This window comes from Ascaphus truei, chromosome 2 (assembly GCF_040206685.1).
Source record: "Ascaphus truei isolate aAscTru1 chromosome 2, aAscTru1.hap1, whole genome shotgun sequence".
Classification (NCBI taxonomy): Eukaryota; Metazoa; Chordata; class Amphibia; order Anura; family Ascaphidae; genus Ascaphus; species Ascaphus truei.
The window spans coordinates 254615761-254643529 of record NC_134484.1 but is presented as its reverse complement, the minus strand read 5'-3'; the positions used below and the strand labels follow the sequence as shown (position 1 = coordinate 254643529).

General features: G+C 45.0%; 1 protein-coding gene across 3 annotated transcripts in view; it reads right to left on the bottom strand.

The window, feature by feature from the left end:
- LOC142487229 (uncharacterized) overlaps positions 1–27769 on the bottom strand; it is a 78384-nt gene that overhangs the window by 9794 nt on the left and 40821 nt on the right. For all 3 annotated transcript variants that reach the window (XM_075586132.1, XM_075586130.1, XM_075586131.1), the window contains 8 exons: positions 18660–18782; positions 15420–15459; positions 14825–14947; positions 14177–14299; positions 11483–11605; positions 9965–10010; positions 8161–8194; positions 5218–5277 (listed from right to left, as the gene is read on the bottom strand). In XM_075586132.1, coding sequence (XP_075442247.1) covers positions 5218–5277; positions 8161–8194; positions 9965–10010; positions 11483–11605; positions 14177–14299; positions 14825–14947; positions 15420–15459; positions 18660–18782 — 672 coding nt within the window. The remainder of the gene's footprint in view (positions 1–5217; positions 5278–8160; positions 8195–9964; positions 10011–11482; positions 11606–14176; positions 14300–14824; positions 14948–15419; positions 15460–18659; positions 18783–27769) is intronic.

Sequence of the window (27769 nt, the reverse complement as noted above, 5' to 3'; positions counted from 1 at the left end):
ATGCCAATAACCATAGCCTGCCCGAATTGTACCTAGAGTTTCAGGACGTATTCAAAAAAAGACAAGCCATTGAACTTTCAGCACAATGGCCCTATGATTGCAGCATAGACCTTCTCCCAGGCTCGGTTCATAATAATAGTCGTACGTACACCTTCTCTGAAATGGAAACAGAAAGCTCATGGAGTATATTCTGGATAACCTCGAAAAACTGATTAATTCGTAAGTCATTTTCCTTTGAAGGGTCAGGGTTCTTTTTCGTCCAGAAGGGCAGGTCCTTGAGACCTTGGGACCTGAAAAAAATATCACTCGAGAATCGGTATCCTCTTCATTTAATTCCAGAATCGTTTGGTCGACTGAGGGGAGCTACTTTTTATACAAAAGGGGAGGGGGCTACAACCGTATACGTATTCGGGAGGGTGACGAAAGCCTGTGTAACGCCGCAGAGTATTCCAGGATCTTATTAAGCACTCGTTCATCATATATTTAGACAATATCCTAATTTTCTCCAAATCGGTGGACAAACATCGGGTTTTGGTCAAGTAGGTCCTATTGAGACTTAGGCAAGACCATCTCTTTGCCTAGTTGGAGAAATGTCTCTTCGAGCAACAGAAGATTTCCTTTCTGGGATACATTATTTCCTCCAACGGCTTCGAAATGGACCCACCAAAAGGTCTCTGCTCTCCTTGACTGGCCTATCCACATTGTTCTTAAACGCATTCAAAAGGTTGTTGGTCTTCCTAAATTACTATTGCCAGTTCATCCAAAATTTCTCTCAGGTTACGGCTCCCATCACGGCACTCACGAAGCAGAAGAATTCTGCTCTATGGTCGCCTGGGGTTCTAACTGCCTTCCAGACACTCAAGACAGTTTTCCCAACAGAACCAATTTTGGTTCCCTGACCCTTCCCAATGCCTTTGTTCCTAAGGTGAACACTTCTGACATTGTGGCAGGTGCAGGTCTCTCAAAAGACCAGTGCTCTTTCTCAAAAAAAAATTCTAAGGCAGAGAAGAATTATGATAAATCGAGAACAGAAAGCTTCTTACCATCAAGATGGCCTTGGAGGAATGGCGCCATCTTTTGGATGGCACAACATTGTCCGTCACGATACTCACGAATCATAAAAATTGGAATATATTGAAGGAGCAAGAAGACTCGGCACACTGCAGGCGAGATGAACCTTGTTCTTTATAAGGTTTAACTTTGTCATTTCTTATTGACCTGGTTCAAAGAAGATCAGGGCCAATGCTCTGGTGGATTCAGAGATGACTTAAAAAGGAGCCATTTTCCCTATGGCATGCATTATCTCCTCTATCTCTCTGTAACACATGAAGCAAATCGTTGCTGCTCAGCCTGACAATCTTGCAGATCTTCCTAGGATTCAGATAAAATCTTTGGTCCCCCATGCTTTCGCAAAAAAGTAATATACTGGGGACACAGTTTAAAGTTCACAGGACATCAAGGTGAGAGGCGGCCCTCGGATTCCTTGTTCCATTTGTTCTGGTGGCCCAAGATCCCCCAGGATGTTAAAAAAAAAATTGTGGCCTCCTGTACTGTCTGCACCAAAGTCCCACAAGCACTACGATACGGGGTACAACCTCTCCCCACTCTTGTCTATCCATGCACTCATATAGCAATGGACTTCATAGTGGAGTTACCTCCATCCAGAGGTATGACAATAACCCTAGTGATAGTGGACCGCTTCACATAGCGGGCCCAATTTGCCACCCCTGAGGAATTTACCATCGGCAATGTAACTGTCCGACATCATTGTAAAGGAGATCTTCAATCTGCATTGCATAGGGCACCCTCAGTCGTGGTCTCAGACAGGGGGGCTCAGTTTGTCTCCCAATTCTGTAGAGCATTATGCAGCCGCTAGGGCATTTCCCTGCACCACCACTCGACTTATCATGCCCAAACCAACGGGCTAACCGAACGGACTAATCAGTCTCTTGAGCACTTTCCTCAGGTGAATTGTAACCAATACACAGGACGACTGGGTTGACCTTCTCCCCTTGAACTCTCTCCTCCACGAACTCTCCATATACTCACCCTTCTCAGCCCTTGGTTACCAACCAGCCTCACTTCCGAATGCCACCACGAGTTCGGGGGTACCAGCAGTGGACTTGAGGTTCAAAAACCTCTAAAAACTCTCGAAATAAATGAACCTAAACAAGGCTGCCCATGCGTACAAAGCTCAGGCTGAGAAATGCAGAAGGTGAACAACTCCCCAGCAGAGGACAAACCGGTGCACACCGAAGGGATGAATGAATAATCAGAGGGATTTATTTAGATAAAAAACATGGACAAAAAAGCACTGATACAGTCACTCTAGAGTCAAGAGTGACTGTATCAGTGCTTTTTTGTCCATGTTTTTTATCTAAATAAATCCCTCTGATTATTCATTCATCCCTTCGCTGTGCACCGGCTTGTCCCCTGCTGGGGAGTTGTTCACATACTTCATGCAGATACCAGGGAGCACGCCAAGCAGAGGATCCACTATGCTGTGTTTATTTGGCAACTACAAGCTACCATACCTTTACTTCATCCATTGAGAGAGATGACATCACGCAGCTTGGGCAGAGAGGTCTGTGGGTTCTGACGCTGAATACTTCTGGCTGTGACGCGGAGTTGTGAGAGCCGCTACAGAGCTGAGTTTAGCAACGCGGGAGGCGTGGACACCACACTCGACATCAACAGTGCCGTGAGAGATGTGCCAGTCGAGGATAACTCCCTGATGTAAGGCGTGCAACAATTATTTGCTATACCAGACGCTCCGCCCCTCTCCAGCAGCCCATTTGCCAAGTCGTGAGTACTATTACCGATTGATGGGTGTTCTGTTACTATACAGCGGAACTTCTGCCTTATTTTCTTATCTGTGAGTGACTCTTGAGCACCGGTTTCCTAGAGCACAATATGCTCTGATGTCTTTCTGAGAAATGCAGAAGACCTGCTCCAACTCTCCAACCTGGAGACCAAGTGTACTTATCCACTAAGAATATTAATCTCAAGATACCTTCAGCCAAGTTGGGCCCCAGGTTCATTGGGCCTTACAGGATCAGTAGACAGGTGAACCCCATTTCTTTTTACCTTCTTTTTCCTCCCAACATGAGGATCCCCAGAGTGTTTCACATATCGCTACTCAAGCCGGTGGTCCAGAACTCTTCCCTTCCTGCAACCCCCCCCCCCCGTCCCTTTTTGTCGAAGGGTATCAGGAGTTTGAAGTGCAACATCCTCGACTCCTGCAAATCACAAGGGGGTGTCCATTACCTCATCCATTGGAAGGGCTCTGGACTGGAGGAGAGGTCCTAGGCGAGTATCAGACACATCCATGCTCCCGCCTTGGTGAAAGCGTTCAACCAAAGGTTTGCCCTCAAGCCCAGAGTGGAGCATCCAGAGTCCACTTCTGGAGGGTCAGGGGTACTGTAAGGCCCCATCATCACATCCATCCCTCTTCTACTCTATCACATCCCTGAGCTCCTTGCCTCTACCAAGATGGCAGACATTTGGGGTCATTCCTCCCTCAACCAGGATGGAGGATGTAAATGGCTGCACCTGTTCCTGGCCTTTAAATAGCAGCCACTTACACCTAGCCAGTGCCCGATCCTTGTGCTCCTGGCCAGAGTCTGGTTTCCTGCTTTACCTTTGCCTGGACTTGTACTATATGCTGCTCTCCCGCCCTGACCTTAAAACCTCAACCCGACCACGCTGCTGCACCCTGTCCATCGATCAGGACTCAGTCCCTAGGCCTGTGGTCAGTTCCCATATTCTGTCTCAGTTCTGCGGGTCGGCCTCCTGGCTAGAGACGAGCACCGCCATAATGTGTACATCTTGTTTTGTGTGTGAGAAATCAAATATGGAAATATTAGTGTCTAAAAAATGCTAGTGCACAACAATATTTTGGGGAATAGCAACCTTTGCTTAAATGCAGCTCCTAACAAACCCATAGTGATAGCAATTAATTTATATACCCTGTTATATTTATACAGTTTTGTTATAGGTCAGATAGCACTGGGAACAAATACTAATCAATGCATTGAATGTATTTAGTGTGGTGCACAAAGGTATGTGCAATCTCCCCTAATTCTCACAAAATGTATAATTGTAACGTGTATAACCTTCAGCACTCAATAACGAAAACAAGTCAAACATTAGTCAAAAAACGGGTGCAATGTTATTCAGTCATGTAGACCTCGATATTCATGTTGAAAATGTTTGGGCAGCATCCCATACGTATCTCTCGACAAGACAAAATTACCAGAGGAAAAATACACCTGAATCATTTATATATTGTGTTGTCAATACGACTCATTAAGATTGCACCCTTTTTTTGACTGGTGTTCATTGTGGAGCGCTGGAGGTTACACGCACAACGTTACATCTGTAATATCCATGTTTGACTTTCAGGATGAAACTGACGTTAATATAAGATTTAAACCAGCAAACCCCTGGGAAGCCAATTAGTATCTTGTGTTGCTTTTTTTTTACCGCTTTTCTTTTGAGTGTCACAAACCATAATTTGCTTAATGTCTCGCTTTTATTTGAGGTGACCATGGTAACCTTTAACTCTGTCGGTACCCCAGGAAGTGGTCACTATGTCATGCTAAAAGGGCTTATTTTATCCGGGTTAGATCCCATCCTGTGTTCCCATGGAGTGAAAGACGTGATCTAACCAGTGAGGCAATGGAAGAGGATCCCTCCCCTTCTATCACATCCACAATGGCAGCAGCGATCACGTGACCGCACTGTGACAGAGGGGCCAAGGCACTCTGCCACCACGACCCCTCCGGCACTCAAAGTGTTAAACTGCTCTGGGTCTGGGGGCGCTCCATTTAACCTCCTGGGCACTTAATATTTCAAATACATATGTGCTGAACGGAGATGGGTTTTTTCACGTTACTATGAGCCCTGTATATGTTGTTCTGCACTTTCAGATGTCAAGACCTGAAATGTAAAACTATTTAAAAAAAAACTAAATAAAGCACAAATTTTCAATCCATTCAGGTTGTAAACCTTAGAAAGTATTTCATGTTTTTATCGAACTGTTCTGTTTAAGGGTTACAGCAATGCAAAACAAGCACTGGGTCCTAAATCAGGGATAGCGCGGAGCATTTTGATCACGCTCCCAATAGTTTCAGTCTCCATCTCAGATCTTTAGTATCCCAGAGTTGCTCCCTCTCCAACCCCAAATGCCATAAAAATAAGTTTATGAAGAGTTACCAAGAATTCAAAGAGCTCCCTGTTGCACATGAATTCATCCGGATCACATTCACTACATTCCTAGCGGGAGACACAAAAACAAGTGGATTAGAACATTACTCTTTTTGTCCGCACTTTCCAAAGATGTAAGAATTAGCTCAGTTCCACAACAATGCAAAAGAGTGAACACGTTTTGTCCATCTAAGCTCCTTTAAACCAGGGCAAATAACGCTAGGTTACATAAAATACTAATGGACGTTATTTTCCAGGAGTTTAACGCATAGTCACAAAGCTAATTTATCTGCAAATCTCATTAGCATAAACTTCACATCAGGTTAAATCAGCACGGCCTTGCATTAGCTTCACATACAACAAGTGACAGAGAAGCCCAATGCTACATCCAATATGACAACAATACACAGTAAAATACTTATATATATTAATATATTCTCTTGAATGTGTATTTTTGTCATATTGGATGTAGCATTGGGCTTCTCTGTCGCTTGTTGTATACAATTGCTACGCCACGCTCAATAGCACTCCTTTTTGACACTTATATACATATTTTGTGGGGGCTCAGGGGTTCCCAAAAAGAGCTGGGGTTCTGTGTGTTGATCAGTTTCACAAAACCTGACGTGAGGCATGTCTTACCTAAAGGTGGCGTGGCTCGCTCATCGGCCCTTAGTAACTATGCCATGTTAGGGGGGAGGGGAAACGCCTCTTCTGCATATCATTCGCAATAATGGGCAGAACAATTTAACCATACGCTATTTAATGGAGTAAAACTGGGATTACGTTATGGTATTCCCTTTAGAGGATAAGTGTTACTATTAACCTAACGTTCATTTAGGTTAGCGTTATGCTAAATAGCTTAAAAAAAGCAGCAATACATTAAAAAAAAAAAAAAAACTACACACACACACACACACACACACACACACACACACACACACACACACAAAGAGTGATGGTTGTATGAATACATAATTATGCAACTGTTCGGGACACTTAGCGATGGCCTAAACCGAGACCACAGTTTCAAGAGTCATTACCCTGAAACAATAGAACTCTCTTCCCATGAGTGCTAAAGGCCATGTCTATACATACTGCGCTATATGAATGCACACACAGCTGTCTCTTATACATACATATGCACAATGTAATTCTATCCCTAAATAGCAATAGGGACCACATAGTATCTAAAACACACTAATAGTGATGCAACACCCTCTTGCATTTCTACACCTACTCACACCATTGGTATTCACTCCCACTCCACATACACCTTTTGTAAAACGCTGTATACACTGTGGGCACTTTATTCATATATATACACACACACACACACACACACACACACACACACACACACACACACACACACACACACACACACACACACACACACACACACACACACACACACACACACACACACGGACCATTTAACATAAATTGCATACTGCACAGGGGGGAGGGATAGGCTTCAGTCACGGATACATTCCAAGAGACACTGTTTTTAAGTAAAAACCTCTCTTGCTTTATGCATTGTAACACCGCCGAAAGAAGAGATCTGTGTATCTCTAAAGCTCGCACAAATAAAAGCCTTTAGTTAGCCACAGAACAGTATCATCTATTTGTTTTTGATATATATATATATTTTAAATAAATCAGATGTGTAGTAGTAGATAACACTTACTGCATTTTTTTAAAAATGTCCTCAGTATTTATGCTGTATAACGAGTTTTAATGTATTAAGTTTACATTCAAAATCCTATACTTTTTTTGTCAGCTAAGCAACTGCTGCAACTATTTAAAAAAAAAAATATGCAAATGGTATTGCCACTTTACTAAGCTGTGTCTGTGCAGGATTGGAGGAAAGCGTTCATAATATATTGCAAAATCCAAAAGGATTTGTCAAAACTAGCACTGGCCGCTTATGTGGAAAACATTATAATGGTTTATTAATAACATAACTAAAAACCCAACGTTTCGGGGTGCCTGAATCTTTTGGATTTGCCGTATATAGAAGTAATGCTTATTGTTTATGCAGTGTCTTCTTTGTCACTTGTCATTAGTAGTTAAAAAGAAAAAGAGAATATCCTCATGTAGATAGTTTAATGTACTTTCTGAATCTTATTGCACTGACGATTCATATTTAGCGATAACACATAATACTGTAATTTAGATATGTGAATGGGGACAAATGACTTACACAGTCCGTTTGACCTGGGTACGTAGAAAATGAGAGCAGATAAAACTCACTTTACCCACCTAGTCTGCCCATTGTCCTTTCTGTTGTCAGGACCTCACACTGTATTATAACCTTGGCTGAGAGGCCATTCCATAATTACTCTGCCCTCATCAGAGCTCAGGAAGCAATATACACTGGAGGGCGACACTTTCCAGTTATAATATAATATATATACACTCACACACACACACACACATTTCAATGAGATAATGTGAAGTTTCTGACATACAGTATATTCCCAGATTTAAAAAGCAGAAACCGGTCAGAATGTAATGCTTATTTTCTCGTGCATGCCTGTGTATATATACATATATGTGCCCATTAGGTTATTGCACCCGCTGGGATATTCTGTGATTCTGCATTATCACCGCCATTGAATTCTATGGAAAATCTGTCATATTCTGCTTTACAGCGCAATATTCTGTGTTATGAGCAGGTACAATAACCTTGGCTACATCTGTAAATTTGCTGCTTCATTAAAGTCGTGACCCTTTAATCACTTCTAATTCTGTAACAAAGCGCCAAGTCTTACCGGTTCATATGTCCCTTAATATAAAACTAGTTCCTAAAACAAATGTGATTGTGTTTGTAGCAAATAAACACATTTCCTTCTTTTAGTAACAAAAAAAAAAAGATGAATTACAAATTTAGAGTATCTGGTTACACAAATCTGCCATTAACAAGAAGCCATTAAACAATGCACTACTTACTTGTCCTCCAGTACTGGACTGAACAGGAGCCCAACTGCACATGTACATGGGATAGAAGCAGAAATGTAGAGACTTATAAATTGAGCTGAAAACAGCCATCCCACCCATACCTATTTTTTATTTAGTGATTTGGAGACAGCAATGAATCATTGCAATGCTTTTCTACACTTATGACAATAACTCAAATGTCTCTGGATTAGGTGGTCCCTCCAAGGCTCATGACAAATTACAGCATTTGTAAAAAATAAACATTTACAATCAACGATCTTGGTGGCTTTAAAAGAAAACCAGTCTGAACACCATCACAACAGCTAAAATGTTGATTTTGTGTGGTGCTCACCCGCTACCTTCCTTTATCCCTTTGAGTGTCGTAAGAGCAGCAGTCACCAGTCTCCCTGATCTCAACAATGTAAATCACTTGGTGTAGCAATTACGTGTCGTGGGCAGGTTTCCATCATGTGAACGGAAGTGGAGGATACAAAATTTTGGTCCTAATCATGTTCATCGTGACATCCCATAGAATAGGAATATCTAATGCATGACGTACCCAGCACAGTGCCCAGAGTACTTTTTTTCATGCTATTTAAGGAACGAACCCGAGGCAACCCAAAGGGTTGGGTTGAAGGAGTGGGCAATGTGAATTTTCTCAAAAAAGTTTATTTCGCACCATAGATTTGATCTAAAAACACTTTTTGAGAAAACCCACAAATTTGCAAGAATAACTTGGTTGGAGTGATCTAAAGCAGGGGTGCGCAAACAGGGGCGCTGCGGTTACAGAGGTCCCGCGCGCTCCCCCAAGGCTTTTAAATTAAATACCGGGGGACCACACAAGGCCTCTGTAAATTCCCTTACCTTGGCTTCCAGCGACGCGTCATGGCAATGCCTCGGGTCATGTGACTGTGTGTTGCCATGGCAACGTGACGGCACACGACCCCGTGGCCGGAGTCAAGGAAGGGGGGAAGGGGAGGGGTATCGCGTGAGCAGAGGGAACAGCATGCAGGGAGAAAGTTTGCGCACCCCTGATCTAAAGTAAGATTTTGTTTGGATGATGAGTGCACTCAAAAAGTTAACATAAAGCAAAATCTATTCATATTTTTAAATATTATATAAAGGGTTTCTATATAAAACAATGGCAATATTTAACGGTGCATAATTTCTTAGGACCACATTTAAATCTGGGTTATTGACAAAATGGAGGCACCACAGGGAAAGCAATAGAATGCTAAAAATACATGAAACAAGCCACGTACGTTTGTAATTATGCAACCTCTCCTAGAACTAAAATTAACTAAAATGAACTATAGATATGTGGGTGATGTATGTGTCTTTTTGAGTTGAATCAGAAATCAATAGTATAAGTATTTTTAAATCCAAATTTAAAGTTAGATTGTACAGTAAATTTGGCAAGATGAAATTTGGGAGAGTTTCACATCCTTTAGGGCCCTGTACTGTATTTGATTTTCTCCTTTTAAACATTAAATAAAAATACAGGCAGTCCTCGGTTATCCAACGGAATCCGTTCTGGAAGCAGCGTTGGATTGTGAAAACGTTATAAAGGGAGTCCCATGTTAATCAGTGGCGGCGAGAGTTGGATAACGCATTCAGGAGTCGGATATGCATTCCGGCATCGAAAAACAGCCCATAGAGTTGCATTGTAAAGAGTTGGATATGCCATTTGTTGTAAAGTGAAATGTTGGATAGCGAGGACTACCTATATATATTTTACACCAACAATGTAAAAAAATATATTCTAGATTCTCAAATAAAAGAAACCTTAAAAAACAGAATCCCACCCCGTATTTACCTAGTGTGCGTTTCACTCAGTTTTGCTTCATGAGCCGCCTTTAATTCTATAAAGAAAACACAAAGCCTTACATTTACATAAAGATACATTTCCACACTATTCCCAAACAGCAAATCCTAATGTTTCATTTAGATATTGTTGGAAATGTGCATTGTCAGGATGTGCCTGAACGACTCTGCTTGATGTACATCCTAAGGACTTTACACAGCTGCCACTAGCAGTCTGTGCATTACCACATGCAGTCACAAATGAACACTGCACACAACTGAAGCAGGTACACAGTTTGTCCGAAACAGGCGGTACCTTGTTCCATCATATTTATAAAAGTCAAAATAAAATGAATGTAGTTGGGCTATGGGAAACCAATGAGCACATACGTGGTTATTAAAATATGCTAATTCCCATCTAGCATTGCTGCATGGAAATGTCCATTGATTTGAATGGGGGTTTCCGTGCAGTAGAGCTTAATCTGCACTTTAATGAATAACCCAATATGTTAACCAAAAGAGTGAAGTACTAAGAGCTAGGGATCGCGATTTGTTATTGACAAACACAACAACTACATTTTCATTTACACATCTACAGGCCCACTTTCTTTTTAAATAAAAGTTATTTATGTTGAAATAAAAAAAAAGTTATTTATGTTGAAAAAGATTCTCATTTACGTTTTTAAAGCATATTGTATCAATCTAAAATGACATGTTGAGATTTCCTTGAAAATCGAATACAGCGCCACTACTTTTTTGCTTCTAAAAAAGTTACAACAATATACATGTTTCTCAATGTAGAGAAGAATATGCACCAAGGGGAATGATGCATCACTAGAGAAGAAAAGAAGCATTTACTTCTTGTGGGTTTTTCATTTCACCAACGCGTTTCACTGCAAATACTTGGGATCTGTTTCAGGACCCGAAGTTACAGGACAGAAACATTGGTAAAAATGAAAAGCCACAAGCAGTTCCCTGTACAAAATGTGCAGTGCAAAAAAACATGGAATAGTACTTTTTAATTTCACTCAGGAAATGGTCCATCTTCAAACCCATTCCAGGGAAAAGAGGAAAACACTTTGTACCACATACGGTATACAAAATAGGCCATAAGCTAACTATTTGTATTAGTAATTCAGTATAAAAATAAACGTCAAATATTATCAAAAAGAAAACAAAGAAAAATTACTATGTTTTAGGTAGAAACATGCCCCTTCCTCAGGAAGTAGAGAGAAGGAACGCAAGGCACTTTCGATTTAGTTAATCTAATTTATTATAGCCAGAGCACAAAGTTTCAACCCATAGGTCTTTCTCAAGTGAAATATAGTGGCATTTACTTTGCATTGACCTTCCTCAGGGAGCGGATTATGCATCAAATATCTCATTTTATACACTGCACACGTGGTGACACGCATGAACAGATATTGAATAGTGTATAAAACAATTTAGCTGGAAAGGCCCTATGTCTATGTGCCATGCAGAATGCAGCGCCTGCTCTACTGTTCACAAAGTTTGGTTGAGAAGGAGTCACCTCGAAAGGTTATATCGCATCGTGGGGCTGACTGTTTGCCTTCTCTGTCAACAAAGTTCTCCAAGTCCATATTCTGCAGCTTGTTATCCGGTCGGTAGTTGATAGGAGGAGGGGGTGAAAGTTCTGGGTGTTACAAGGATAACAAAACACATTACTTTGTTCAGTGGCTTTCATCTTGGATGAGATAGGGGTAGGTATAGGACTAAATCACTCATACCAACATGGTACAGGAGGGCAGCATACTTTAGAGCAGCGGTGCGCAAACTGGGGGGCGCGCCCCCCTGGGGGGGCGCAAGATTGTTTAGGGGGGGCGCAGGAAGCAGCGGCGATTTTGCCAGGAGCAGAGGGAAAAAAGCCGTCTGCAGCTGCAATTTTTCTTTTGGCCATTAGGTGGCGCTGTGCTGCGCTACAGTACACAGCAGCATTTTGTTGCTTCCTGCTTCCTGCGTGTGTGACATGGGGAGAGGGGGTGAGTGAGACTGGGACATGGGGGGGGGGGGTGAGTGAGACTGGGACATGGGGGGGGGGTGAGTGAGACTGGGACATGGGGGGGGGGGTGAGTGAAACTGGGACATGGGGGGGGGGGGTGAGTGAGACTGGGACATGGGGGGGGGGGTGAGTGAGACTGGGACATGGGGGGGGTGAGTGAGACTGGGACATGGGGGGGGAGTGAGACTGGGACATGGGGGGGGAGTGAGACTTGGACATGGGGGGGGGGGTGAGTGAGACTGGGACATGGGGGGGGGGGTGAGTGAGACTGGGACATGGGGGGGGGGGTGAGTGAGACTGGGACATGGGGGGGAGTGAGACTGGGACATGGGGGGGGGGGAGTGAGACTGGGACATGGGGGGGGAGTGAGACTGGGACATGGGGGGGGGTGAGTGAGACTGGGACATGGGGGGGGGGTGAGACTGGGACATGGGGGGGTGAGACTGGGACATGGGGGGGTGAGACTGGGACATGGGGGGGGTGAGACTGGGACATGGGGGGGTGAGACTGGGACATGGGGGAGTGAGACTGGGACATGGGGGAGTGAGACTGGGACATGGGGGGGTGAGACTGGGACATGGGGGGGAGTGAGACTGGCACATGGGGGGGGAGTGAGACTGGCACATGGGGGGGGAGTGAGACTGGCACATGGGGGCGGAGTGAGACTGGGACATGGGGGGGGAGTGAGACTGGGACATGGGGGGGGGGACTGGGACATGTGGGGGGAGTGAGACTGGGACATGGGGGGGGAGTGAGACTGGGACATGGGGGGGGGAGTGAGACTGGGACATGGGGGGGTAGGAGAGTGAGACTGGGACATGGGGGAGTGAGTGTGAGACTGGGACATGGGGGAGTGAGTGTGAGACTGAGGCATGGGGAGGGTGTGAGTGACATGAGGGGGGTGAGAGTGTGAGATGGGGAGGGGGGTGAGAGTGAGTGTGACATGGGGAGGGGGGGTGAAAGAGCTACATGGGGATGGGGATGAGAGAGACATTGGTGGGAGGGAGGGAGACACTGGCAGGAGGGAGAGAGACACACAATGGCTGGAGGGAGAGTGTGAGAGAGACACCGGGTGGAGGGAGAAACAATAGCTGGTTGGAGAGTGCAAGAGAGACACTGGGGGGAGGGAGAGGCTATGGCTGGAAGGAGAGTGAGAGATAATGGAGGGAGAGGGACACTAGGGGGAGGGAGAAAGAAAGAGACACACAGGGGGAGGGAAAGAGAGTGGGGGGAGACACTGAGGGGAGGGATAGAGAGGGACTGGAGGGGGAGTGAGAAATACAGGGAGTTGGAGAGACTGGAAGAGGAGTGTGAGACTGGAAGAGGGGAGAGAGTGAGAGACAATGGGGGGAGGGAGAGAGTGAGAGACAATGGGGGGAGGGAGAAAGAGACACACACTGGGGGGAGGGAAAGAGAGTGGGGGGGGGAGGGGGAGACACTGAGGGGAGGAATAGAGAGGGACTGGAGGGGGAGTGAGAAATACAGGGAGAGACTGGAAGAGGTTAGAGAGGTCCTGAGGTGTTCTAATGTGGCGGGAAGAGAGAGATTAATAATACAGCAGAAATGGGAACGCTATTAGACAAATATTATAATATTTATTTTTAAGTTATGTAATTTGTGCTATAAATACTTTTTTTGTAGACGCGTGGCGGGGGCGTTACAAAGCTGGTTCGCCCTCAATGGCTGAACCAGCTCACGTGCGCTGACGTCATGTGATTTTGATTACATCAGGCAGGGGGGGCCCGAGAAATTTCATGGATGAAAAGGGGGGCTCGGCATAAAAAGTTTGCTCACCCCTGCTTTAGAGAAAGAGAAGTGCTAGAATAAGAGGTCATGTGCTGAAGCTGAAGGGTGGGATGTTCAGGGGACATGTGAGTAAGAACTTCTTAACGGAGATGGTGGTATACAAAATAGGCCATAATCTAACTATTTGTATTAGTAATTCAGTATAAAAATAAGCTTCAAATATAATAAGAAAAGAAAACACAGAAAAATTACTATGTTTGAGGTAGAAACATGCCCCTTCCTCAGGGAGCGGATTATGCATCAAATATCTCCTTTTATACACAGCACACGTGGTGACACGCAGGAACAGATATAGAATAGTGTATAAAACAATTTAGCTGGAAAGGCCCTATGTCTATGTGCCATGCAGAATGCAGCGCCTGCTCTACTGTTCACAAAGTTTGGTTGAGAAGGAGTCACCTCGACAGGTTATATCACATCGTGGGGCTGACTGTTTGCCACTGATGTCAACAAAGTTCTCCAAGTCCATATTCTGCAGCTTGTTATCCGGTCGATAGTTGATAGGAGGAGGGGGTGAAAGTTCTGGGTGTTACAAGGATAACAAAACACATTACTTTGTTCAGTGGCTTTCAGCTTGGATGAGATAGGGGGAGGTATAGGAGTAAATCACTCATACCAACATGGTACAGGAGGGCAGCATACTTTAGAGAAAGAGAAGTGCTAGAATAAGAGGTCATGTGCTGAAGCTGAAGGGTGGGATGTTCAGGGGACATGTGAGGAAGAACTTCTTTACGGAGATGGTGGTATACAAAATAGGCCATAATCTAACTATTTGTATTAGTAATTCAGTATAAAAATAAGCTTCAAATATAATAAGAAAAGAAAACACAGAAAAATGACTATGTTTAAGGTAGAAACATGCCCCTTCCTCAGGGAGTGGATTATGCATCAAATATCTCCTTTTATACACAGCACACGTGGTGCCACGCAGGAACAGATATAGAATGGTGTATAATACAATTTAGCTGGAAAGGCCCTATGTCTATGTGCCATGCAGAATGCAGCGCCTGCTCTACTGTTCACAAAGTTTGGTTGAGAAGGAGTCACCTCGAATGGTTATATCACATTGTGGGACTAACGGTTTGCCATCGATGTCAACAAAGTTCTCCAAGTCCATATTCTGACTCTTGTCATCCGGTCGGTAGTTGATAGGAGGACGAGGTGCACGTCCTGGGTGTTACAAGAATCACAAAACACATTACTTTGTTCAGTGCCCTTCAGCTTGGAAGACATAGGAGGAGATATAGGACTAAAACACTCATATACCAACATGGTACAGGAGGGCAGCATACTTTAGAGAAAGAGAAGTGCTATAAGAGGTCATGTGCTGAAGCTGAAGGGTGGGATGTTCAGGGGACATGTGAGGAAGAACTTCTTTACGGAGATGGTGGTGGATTAGTGGAATAGTCTCCAAACAGGTGGTAGAGACTAATACAGTAAGGAATGCAAGATGTTTGTGATAGACACAAGGTTATCCGAAATATGAAATAAAGCCAAGGATCAGATAGGGTCTGAGGTTTTACAGCAGATACTACTTGGCGCATCTACTCCGCCCATTTTCCGATCTACCGTCAAATCCTATGTTCCCAACTAACCAATCTAAGAAGAGGGGGCAGAGTTACATACATGCAGTACAACGTACCATCATCCAAGTATCTTGGAAAACAAGTTCCCTCTATCACCTAAACACAAATGTAAAATAAGAAATAAAGATTGATACATAGAAAGTACAGGCACAAGTGTAACCGAACATATGTATGTACAAAATATCAAATTCTCTTCATGGTACAATCCTTCAATAAATAATCTGAAAAAAAACACACAATAAAATAAATACTTTATTTATTTATAAATGTTGCCTTCAAACTTATTTTATTTTTTATTATTTTCTATGAAAGAAATAAAGGCTTTGTTATTCTATTGCCACACACCTAAAATGTCTCTCTACAGCGCAGCAGTATAAGAAAACAAAAGTTAGAGTCGCCACACATCTGTAGCTTTAACATATATTCAGTATTTAAAGATCACGTTAACAAAAAAAAAGTAGTAGGTACATAATTAAAACTACTAAACATTCCAATCATTGCCAGACACCATAATATTAGCATTTTTTCACACACTTCTCATTGATATTATGAGGAGAGGAATTTGCGGGTCGCTTTATTTCTGTGTCTGATCGAAGAAGATCAGGATAGATCCCAAAATTGTTGCACTCACCCTGATAACATTTATTCTAAAACCTATAGTAGGTGTAGTACACGAATAACTTTGTAGACTATAATAGGACTAGTAGGGAGACTGATCACAGTTACAACCTCTCAGGGATAATATAACAAAAAATAATAAAATTTTATTTAACATATATCAAACTCTGGTGTGTACATTATTTACATAGTGAATGTTTAAAAACCCCGGTGGTGAGGGACCGGACATATGGATACAGGGTTGCGTGAATATGAATATGATCATGCTGCTATATCACACAATATCCTGATGTGTGTATATATACTTGGTTTTAAGGTTGCAATGGAATATAGCTTAGTGGTGTGGTGGATACTAATACTGCACAATAGCCGAGTCAGTTGTTTTGTATGCGCATGAGCTATAACATTTAAACTGAGATGCTACAGTAGCTGACAGGAAAAGCGGTTATATACAGGCAGTCCACAGTTATCTGACACAATGCGTTATTCAAAATGGCATTGGATAGCGAAACGTTGTAAAGCAAAACACGTTTTCCCATAGGAACACTGTTTAAATGAAAGGTTCCGTTCCTGAAGGCATTTTTAATGCTAAAATACACAAAATATTTTACGCAGGCAATAAGATATGCAGCACACACAAATTATATAGTGCATACAGTATACTGTATTATATATATAATATAACATAATATATAATGGAATATAAAAATAGAATATATTATATAGTATAATATAGTATAATATATATATTATATACACAAACAACTTTGCAAAGCGTCGTAAGAGCGTTGGATAAGCCGTTTTGGCGTTGTAAAAATGAACATAGGTATGCATTGCATAGCGTTGGATAAGCCATTCGTTGTAAAACGAGGACTGCCTGTACTTTGATTTTGCTTAGTGTACCCAGCACATTGAATGTTGCTACACTGTGGGAATCGCACTAATTGAATACTACTGTGATTGATCACCCTCTCTGACCACCAAGTCAGTTACTGTAATGGCTGTGTGTAACATCAAAATGTAGCATTTAAGTATGTGTGAGCTGGTTTCTACTATCAATAGCTACAGATTTTAAAATGTATTAATTGGTATGTCTCCTTCAATCAATTTGCAAGATCCTAAAATGTAATTAACAATTTGGTGTGTCTGAGTTGATTAGGCAGACCCCTCCCTTAATTGTTAGTCAATGTGACTGTGTTTTAGAACAGCGGTGCGCAATCTGTGGGGCGCGACCCCCAGGGGGGGCGCGAGACTGCCGACGGGGGGCGCGGGGTTTACAGAGGCCCCGCGCGCTTCCCGAAGGCACTTAAATTAAGTGCCGGGGGAGCTGCAGGGCCTCTGTAAACCATACTTACCCGTGGCTCCGGCGGCTTCCTCACGGCGTCGCCATGGCAACGCGGCGTCAAAATGACGCTGCGAGGTCATGTGACGTCACGTTGCTATGGCAACGTGACGTCATTACGCCGGTGCGAGGGTAAGTTGGGGTTGGGGGGGGCGCGGGAGTGAGGGGACAGCCGGCAGGGGGGCGCAGGGAAAAAAGTTTGCGCCCCCCTGTTTTAGAACACATATGGCTGTGTAACATCAAAGTGTAACATTTAAGTGTTTGGAGTTAATCTTGGAGTTGAAACTGGAGGTGAAGATTGGATGAAGATCTGAACTCTGAACAACTGATATAAATGATAGTCCAACAGTCAAAGGTAATACAGCTGTGGTAATCAAGGATCATCCTTTCCACAAGGCAATAGCAGCTGCAGACCCCGTGTTTGTGAAGACTCTCTTGGAGACCTGCTGTGTTCAGAGTGCTGGCTGTTGGATTGCACCCCCTGTGTGGGACTATCATTTATATCAGTATTGGCTGCTGGATAATCCTGGACTGTCCCTTGTACGCGCCCCCTGTTAGGATACATTTATCCCGGTTGCTTGTTGTTTTTGTGCATTTTTCTATAGGGAGATCTGTACAGGGAAAGGGAAGTACCATCAGACATTTTTGTGTCTCGTGGGAACGGCTTGAAGAAGGGGTTTGTACCCCGAAACGTTGCCAGCCCCTCTCCCTGTCACTTTTATATTTTTGGTCTCACCCTATCCCATCCTCCCCTTTTTTCCTTCCACTGTTTTTCTCCCATTATTATTTTTTTGTTTGGATGCATTGTGGTTTTGTGTTTTGTTTTTTTTTTTGCTCATTAAACCTTATTTGGCATATTCCCTTCTTTTTTGATTCTTCTGTGTGCTGGGAACATTGGATTCTTTTTGGATTACTATTCGAGAGGAAATAGAGTCCTCTCAGTTCCACGTTGCACCACATCCATTTATTTCCACTTATGCTGTCTTAGTGTGCTGTCTATTTCGATTGTTTGTTACACCTACTATAGGTTTTTGAATAAATATGTTATCAGGTTGAGTGCAACAATTTGGGATCTATCCTGATCTTCTTCGATCAGACACTGTATTCGTGAATTTGTTCTCCCTTATGCACTCCTGTATAGCGCTACGGCGCACATAAGATATTGAGTTTGAGCGGTGATTCCCCTTCTGTATGTCTACTTCGCTTCATTTCTGGCAAGAAAAACAAAACCAAAAATGAATAGAACCTCCCCCCCCAGAATAATTTGGACTGCAACACGAACAAAAGAAAATATACAAGATTAGCTTTTGAAAATGTTTAAATAACAAAATATTACCGTTGTGCTCTTTCTTCCATACTTCCTTTCAATAGCAAAACAGATGTCCCTCAAAGTTTTCCTCATATCACTGGCTTTCATTTGATCCTTGTAAGAGATATCAATTTCAGGATAATGCTTAGTCTGGAAAAAGAAAAAGCCAGACCATTTGTTTTGGATGAATACATTAACAAAAGCATTGAATGTGGTTCCATGCGGCACCTGCAGAAAACAATCAGTGCCAATTTATGACAGTAAACATAACATTTCATTTTAAAAGCATTATTGACAAAAACCTTAAAAAGCAATATATTCGTTTGAAAAAATAATACATGAAAATATCAGATAGGTCAGCGGTGCGCAAACTGGGACGCGCCCCCAAGGTTGGGCAGAAGAATTTCTAGTGGGGGCTCGGCGGTTACAAAGGCACCGCGCCCTTCCCCATGGCATTTAAATTAAATGCCGGGGGAGACATGAGGCCTCTAATTCACTTACCTGATGCCAGCTGGGTTTTTGGCGACGTGTCGCGATGGCAACACGGCGATGTCACACGTGTCGCCATGGCAACGTGCGCCAAATGACGAAATGGGATCACGTGACGTCACATGCCCCGCCACGTCATTTAACTCCGAGCCATTGGGAGAGGGGGGCGCAGCTCAAGAAGTTTACCTATCTCAGGGGTGCGCAATGGGCTGAATGGGTAGCTCCGTGGTAACGTCACTGCCTGGCGAACCCAGGTCAAATCCCAGTGTCGGCTCCTTGTGACATGTGGGCATGTCATTTATGGCACTGAGAATTCGACTGCAAGCTCTACTGGGCAGCAGTATGTAAACAATAATAATTAAAAAAAAAAAGATTATATAATAAAAGACCATTTCTTGTAAAAAAAAATTCAATGATATCAAAAAGTCACATAGAAAATATGTAGTTCGCGGTCTTGCTCCTTTAAAAACCTATTATAGGTATTCCTTTAATCCCTTGCTGCTATAATGCGTGGAGGAAACCCCCCCCCCCCCTTCCACAATGAGTCACCGCCGGATCACTCCATAGGTAGAAACAGTCAAACAAAAAGATGCACAAAGCGCACTGGGGTAAAAAAGGATATATTGTAAATTGTAGAAGTATAATCAAGGTAATTCCACTTACAACGTACAAATACTTCCACCAGAATGTGTCAAGCTGGACCGCTTAGGAGTTCCACTATCCTGAAGTGTAGCACAAAGTCTTCCCCTCTGCAGGGTGAGTTAGCAGCCGTTGAGACGAATGCTCCCGCGCGCTGGGAGCAGCAGCTGTTCCGCGTCTCGCCGCCTCTCTTCCTCCCGCTTCCAGGTCTGCGCAGTGATGTGTGCAGACCTCCGGATTACCAGTGCAAGGTAAGAGTTAGAAAATTCTCATGCGCGGCCAATAATGGTGTAAATAACACATAGGTCGACTTCATACAGGAATATAGGCAACTCCAAAAGACAGTCTTACAGGTGGCCACTCAGTAGTAAACCCAGTGCGCGCGGGAGCATTCGTCTCAACGGCTGCTAACTCACCCTGCAGACAGGAAGACTTTGTGCTACACTTCAGGATAGGGGAGCTCCTAAGCGGTCCAGCTTGACACATTCTGTTGGAAGTATTTGTACGCTGTAAGTGGAATTACCTTGATTTTACTTCTACAATTTACATTATATCCTTTTTTACCCCAGTGCGCTTTGTGCATCTGTTTATATCAAAAAGTCACAAAAGCCCCAATGCTACATCCAATATGACAAATGATTCAGCTAAAAACCATCTAATTATCTTCTCATAAGTAAGGATCATTTAATTAAATCCTTTGGTAAAAGCATTACAAGCCTGTAGCCATGTCAAGGTAAATAAACCCTTTACTGCAGGTCCTGCACTGCCTCTAAACCCTCACTTCACCCGTCTCCTGGAGGAGGAAATGTCTCAATAGACTGGTCATTCACACGTTTGTACCAGGACCTGGTAATTAAATGTGGATGGGGGCGCTTAAAACCAAGGAGGAGGGGTCACAGACTTCCCAGCAATCGTTACCAATTGATTTAAAGCACACACACTGTTTTGAGCTTGCTGTGTGTGATATCAAATAGTTGTGTGTAGATTGCCAGCAGACCAGACCCGTCCCCTGTGCTGAGTTGGGAAGTAGGGATACACACACCTGCAGCAAAGGGAGCGCGTCCGGAGTGTGGTGTTAGTGTTGCCAGGCCAGGTATAGTAAGGAACACAATACTTGCCGGTACCGGTAGTAGAGGAAGAGTAGTTATTGCCGTTGCCAAGATCAGGGATTGGAGAGTTGCGGATGGTCGAAGGTATAAGCCGTGTTTCAGGGATGCCAGAAGTCACGAAGTCCAAGTAGAGCCGAAGTCGAGAGCCAGAGGGGGATAGTCGTCCAATCCGCGTCAATACCTGAGGAGTCACTGAGAGAGTAGTCAAATGCTTCCATAAAGAACTATGTCGAGCGACGAGTGATGGGAAGCACAGGCATAATAAAGCTGGGCCGGCCAATGGGAAAAGGGGGCAGGCCAATGGGAAAAGGGGGCAAGCCTGGAGGACTGCAAGGAGTCCTCCCTGATAGGAGGGAGGTGTTACAGCCCAGCTGAGTGTAATCATTGATTTGCATGGAACTGTGTGATGCTTGGGGGCGACGCCTCATTGCACGAGCAGTGGTTAAAAGTGCTCTGTTAGGCGTGTGCTCTGTAAGCTGGGAATGCATGCACATAACGTCTGGGGCTGGCGTGCGTGGATTCGGTGACTGACGCGCGTATGCGCATGGGGTCAGAGACAGATGCACGTGTGCGCATAGAGCGCAGAGCTGGAGACACACGCAGAGGCTGCGGTTCAACAGGCACCTCTTCAGTTGGTGCAATCCTGTGATGGCGAGGAGCCAGAGTGCCAGTGGCAGACAACGGAGGTATGTGGGAATTGCACTGCAGACGCCTGGACGCCTGAGTACCGACGGGAGGTGAGTAATGGTCGCGCTGACGGCGCTTAGACACCAGATTCATACAGTACCCCCCCCCCCCCTTCAGGAACGGCCTCAGGACGGTCCTTAAATGGTTTGTTCGGAAACTTCTTCCTGAAAGTCTTCAGAAGAACCGGAGCGTGGATATCACGAAGTGGAACCCAAGACCTTTCTTCTGGGCCGAAACCCTTCCAGTGCACGAGGAACTGCAGTTGACCCCTGGATATGCGAGAATCGAGCCGGGACTGGACCTCATATTCTTCCCTATTCTGGGTAATAACCGGATCAGGCCTACGGTTATTGTTGGGGAAGAAATGACTGGATACGAATGGATTGAGTAGAGATGTGTGAAACACGTTTGGTATTTTCATGCTGTCGGGAAGTTGAAGCCGGAATGCTACCGGATTAATCTGTTCAATTATCGGAAAAGGGCCCAGGAACCTCGGCGACAATTTTGGGGAAGGTACCTTCAAATAAATGTTTCTTGAGGACAGCCATACCATATCCCCTGGCTTGTATCTTGGTGCCGGACGGTGGTGGCGATCCGCCTGATGTTTGGCCCGTTGAGAGGCGGTAAGAAGAGCAGACTGAATCTTGAACCATGCTGATTGCAGAGATGTGACACGGTCGTCTACAGCCGGAACTCCGGAAGGAATGTTGGAGACGGGAAGACATGGGGGATGAAAACCGTAATTGATGAAAAATGGCGACTCTCGGGTGGACTCGTTTGTAGCAGAGTTAAAAGCATATTCGGCCCATGGCAAAAGTTGTGCCCAATCATCCTGAGAATTGGAAATGAAACACCTCAGGTATTTTTCCAGGGACTGATTGACCCTTTCTGTTTGACCATTGGACTGAGGATGGTAAGCTGAGGAAAAAGAAGAAGAGATCCCTAGTCTTGTGGTAAAAGTTCTCCAAAATCTGGATACGAACTGTGACCCTCTGTCAGACACGATGGACGAAGGAATACCATGAATGCAAAAGATGTGATCAGTGAAGATATCAGCAAGGGCGGGTGAGGTGGGAAATCCTTTAAGCGGGATAATGTGAGCCATCTTTGAAAAACGATCCACCACCACTAAAATCGTATTCATCCCTTTGGACCTTGGCAACTCCACAATAAAATCCATTGATATGTGTGACCATGGACGTTCTGGGATGGGCAGAGGAAGGAGAAGACCGTAAGGCCTTTGATGAATTGTCTTGTTTTGCGCACAGACCGGACAAGCGTGCGTATATTCGAAAATGTCTTTGGACATCTTGGGCCACCAAAAGTTGCGACGTATAAGGTCCAAAGTCTTTTTGTAGCCAGGATGACCAGCTGCTCTCGAGGCATGTCCCCAATCCAGAACCTCAGATATGAAATTAGGTCTCACGAAGAGCTTGCCCCTGGGGACCTTCAGGTTCTTTGGAATGGACCTTTGTGACTTGACGATCTTGTCAAAGCTTCTGAAGGAAGATGCGGCGAAAATCTTCTCGTGAGGTAAAATGGTCTCCATGGAATCTTCTGGTCTCTCTTCGGAAGAATGTTGTCTTGAGAGAGCATCGGCTTTGACATTTTTAGTCCCAGGAATATATGACAGTTGGAAATTAAATCTGGAAAAGAACAAAGACCAGCGGGGCTTGCCGTGGACCCAGACGGCGAGCGTTCTCTATATATAATAAATTCTTATGGTCTGTGAGGATGGTGAACGGTTCCCTCGACCCTTCCAGGAGATGCCTCCATTCTTGAAGTGCCATTTTAACGGCCAGTAACTCTCTGTTCCCCACGTCGTAGTTCCTCTCCGCTGAGGTAAATTTCTTCGAAAAGAATGCGCAGGGATGCAATTTTTCCTGGGGTGAAGGTCTCTGGGATAGAATGGCACCAGCGCCAGAATCAGAGGCGTCCACCTCCAACACGAAAGGGAGATCAGTGTTGGGGTGATGGAGAACCGGTGCGGACACAAAAGCCTCCTTAAGTATGTTGAAGGCGGTATTGGCCTCTGGTGACCAAACCGACGGATCGGCCCCCTTCTTCATAAGGGCTGTGATAGGTGCAACAATTCTGGAGAAATCACGGATAAACTTGCGGTAGTAGTTCGCAAATCCCAGGAAGCGCTGGACGGATTTAAGAGAGTCGGGTCTAGGCCAGTTAGTAACGGCTTTTAATTTGTCCGAATCCATCATGAAACCATCGCTGGAAATAATGTAGCCTAGAAACTGGGTCGAAGTCTGATGGAAGGTACATTTCTCCATCTTGGCATATAATTGATGTTCACGAAGACGAGAGAGCACATAAGATGTATGAAAGATGTGGTCCTGTAAATCCTTTGAAAAAATCAGGATATCATCCAGATAGACTATGACAAAGTCGTTGAGTACTTTGCGGAAGACATCGTTAATGAAATCTTGAAAAATGGCTGGAGCATTACACAGTCCGAAAGGCATCACAAGGTATTCGTAGTGGCCACTACGCGTGTTGAAGGCCGTTTTCCATTCGTCTCCTTGACGTATGCGTACAAGATTATAAGCTCCCCTGAGATCCAGCTTGGAGAAGACTTTGGCACCTTGCAAAAAGTTCAGTGATAAGGGGGAGTGGGTAGCGATTCTTTACGGTGATGCGGTTAAGCCCTCTATAATCAATACAAGGTCTTAAAGTTCCATCCTTCTTCTTTACGAAGAAGAACCCTGCTCCAGCTGGTGAAGTAGATGGACGAATAAAACCTTTCTTCAGGTTCTCCTGGATGTACTCGTCCATAGCCTTAGTTTCGGGGAGAGACAGAGGATAAGTCTTGGACTTAGGTAATGTGTAACCAGGAATCAGGTCAATAGGACAGTCATATGACCTGTGTGGGGTTAGGTCAGATTGTACCTTATTAAATACGTCCAGAAACTGGTGGTAAACCGTAGGGAGGACCGTCTCAGGAACGGTGGTATTCGCTAGGAGTCGCTGTGGTTCGCCTGACCTTGGTTCCCAAGTGATGGGGTTGGTGGATGCCCAATTGATCCGTGGGTTGTGTAGTTGCAACCATGGCAATCCTAGGGTTATGGGTGTTCCAGGAGCCTGAATTACGTCGAGGGTCAGGGTTTCCTTGTGATTATCAGAGGAAAGTACAACCGGAACCGTCTCTAATGAGATAAATGCCGGCGTGAGTGGATGCCCATCAATTCCGACCAAGGCGATGGGGATCTTTTTCTCCACGAGCGGTATCTGGTAGTGTTTGGCGAACTCTTGATCGACGAAATTGCCTCCGGCTCCAGAGTCTATGAAGGCTACTGTGGAGACGCGGAACTTACGGCCTGAGAGGCACACGGGTATAGTGAGTTTCTTAGGGAATCCTTTTTGGGGAAGGGGATGAGGAGACATAACACCCACGAAGAGCCCCTTCATACTCACTGGGTGTTCCCGTTTTCCAGAGATGAATGACATTCTTGGGTCAGATGTTTTTGCAGGTCCGCAATAATAGCACAATTCCCCAGCGCGGCGGAATTGCCGTATTGGTGTGCGAACCCGTTGAACCCCCAACTGCATCGGTTCGGACGAGTCCAAGGAAAGACGGGGCGGCGTAGTGGACCTGGGGACTGTAGTAGTGCTGAGAGAGACACGTAGAGGTTACCGAGCGAGTGCGCTGGCGCTCCGTGCGGCGTACCTGAATACGTTGGTCCACTCTAATCGCCAGTGTGATGAGATCCTCCAAAAGACCTGGCCTGGGTTGGAGAGCAAGTACATCCTTGATGCTGTCTGACAGTCCTTGCCAGAATACGGCGACGTAGGCCTCCTGTTCCCAGTTGGTCACTGCTGCAAGGGTCCGGAACTCTATGGCGTATTCAGTCACCAGTCTTCGCCCTTGAGTAATCTGTAAAAGAGATGAGGACGCCACCTCCCGACGTGCGGGGAATCAAACACTTGCCTGAATTCCGTCTTGAAGGCTGAGTAATTCTGGGTAAGGTCATCTCGCAGCTCCCAGACGGGGGAGGCCCAAGCCAGTGTGCTACCCGTCAACAGATTATAAATGTAGGCCACCTTCTTTCGGCCAGTAGAAAACTGGTGGGGGGCCATTTCAAACTGTACCTAACATTGATTAATGAAGACCCGAAAATCTTGAGATTCACCTGCGTAAAGTTTGGGGTTAGGAATCCTCATATCGGAGGAGCATGTGGTAGTTACCCCGGAAACCTGAGTGGAGGTTGTGGGCGCAGAGGCGTCGGGAACCTGAACCGACAGTGCGGCTAGTTGTTGTGTTAGCGCCATAATTTGATCGGCCATGACTTGATGCTGCTGAAGCAGATTCGTGAAAATCATACCTAATTCAGTCTGGTCTGCGTTTTGTGGGCTCAACATAATGTTACGCCGGTGCTGCCCGCAGACCAGACCCGTCCCCTGTGCTGAGGTGGGACGTAGGGATACACGGACCCGCAGCAAAGGGAGCGCGTCCGGAGTGTGGTGTTAGTGTTGCCAGGCCAGGTATAGTAAGGAACACAATACTTGCCGGTACCGGTAGTAGAGGAAGAGTAGTTATTGCCGTTGCCAAGATCAGGGATTGGAGAGTTGCGGATGGTCGAAGGTATAAGCCGTGTTTCAGGGATGCCAGAAGTCATGAAGTCCAAGTAGAGCCGAAGTCGAGAGCCAGAGGGGGTAGTCGTCCAATCTGCGTCAATACCTGAGGAGTCACTGAGAGAGTAGTGAAATGCTTCCATACAGAACTATGTCGAGCGACGAGAGATGGGAAGCACAGGCATAATAAAGCTGGGCCGGCCAATGGGAAAAGGGGGCAGGCCAATGGGAAAAGGGGGCAAGCCTGGAGGACTGCAAGGAGTCCTCCCTGATAGGAGGGAGGTGTTACAGCCCAGCTGAGTGTAATCATTGATTTGCATGGAACTGTGTGATGCTTGGGGGCGACGCCTCACTGCAGGAGCAGTGGTTAAAAGTGCTCTGTTAGGCGTGTGCTCTGTAAGCTGGGAATGCATGCACATAACGTCTGGGGCTGGCGTGCGTGGATTCGGTGACTGACGCGCGTATGCGCATGGGGTCAGAGACTGATGCACGTGTGCGCATAGAGCGCAGAGCTGGAGACACACGCAGAGGCTGCGGTTCAACAGGCACCTCTTCGGTTGGTGCAATCCTGTGATGGCGAGGAGCCAGAGTGCCAGTGGCAGACAACGGAGGTATGTGGGAATTGCGCTGCAGACGCTTGGACGCCTGAGTACCGACGGGAGGTGAGAAATGGTCGTGCTGACGGCGCTTAGACACCAGATTCCTTACACTTGGTTAATCTAGGCTTAAGGTTACTCCTCACACTTTCCATACTGCACTTTCTCCCATTGTATCCTGTAAGTCTCCCATTATTGCATTTAGACTGTAATCTCTGTAGGGCAGGCTCTCCCCAATACATTTTTTTAAGCGCACTTGTGTAATTTTGTATATTATCTCCCTGTACAATCTCTATTATAACTCTGTAAAGAATATAGGAGAGGCCACTAGGGTAAATTGAATAACATGAAAGAGAGAGATACCTCACCCCATAGGCGGAGAGAATACAGAATTAAGTAATAATCCCTGAAGAACAAGGCATTACTGGTCAATAATACCAAAAAGATACACTTTTGTAGTCCTATTTATTTTTAGCAGCACGATAATCTACATTTTCTTAAACTTTTACTACACGTGTTAATTAAAATGAAATTGTACATGCACACAGCCCCTCTCCACACACACACACACACACACACACACACACACACACACACACACACACACACACACACACACACTGCAGCCTCCCCTCTACACCAACAAAACACAAACTGCAGCCCCCCTCTACACCCACACACTGCAGCCCCCTGTAAACCCAGAAAACCACACACACACCAAAACACTCTGCAGCTCTTCTACACACAAAACACACACACACACACACACACACACACACACACACACTTCTGCTACACACACATGCTACACCCATAAACACTGCTGCTGACACTGACACGCACACACTGGAGCTCTACACACACACACACACACACACACACACACACACACACACACACACACACACACACACACACACACACACACTGCAGCCCACCTCTACACCCACAAAACACGGTACACACACAGCCCCCAACAAAACAGACTGCCACCCCCCTCTACACCTAAAAAATACAAACCAATATCCCCCCT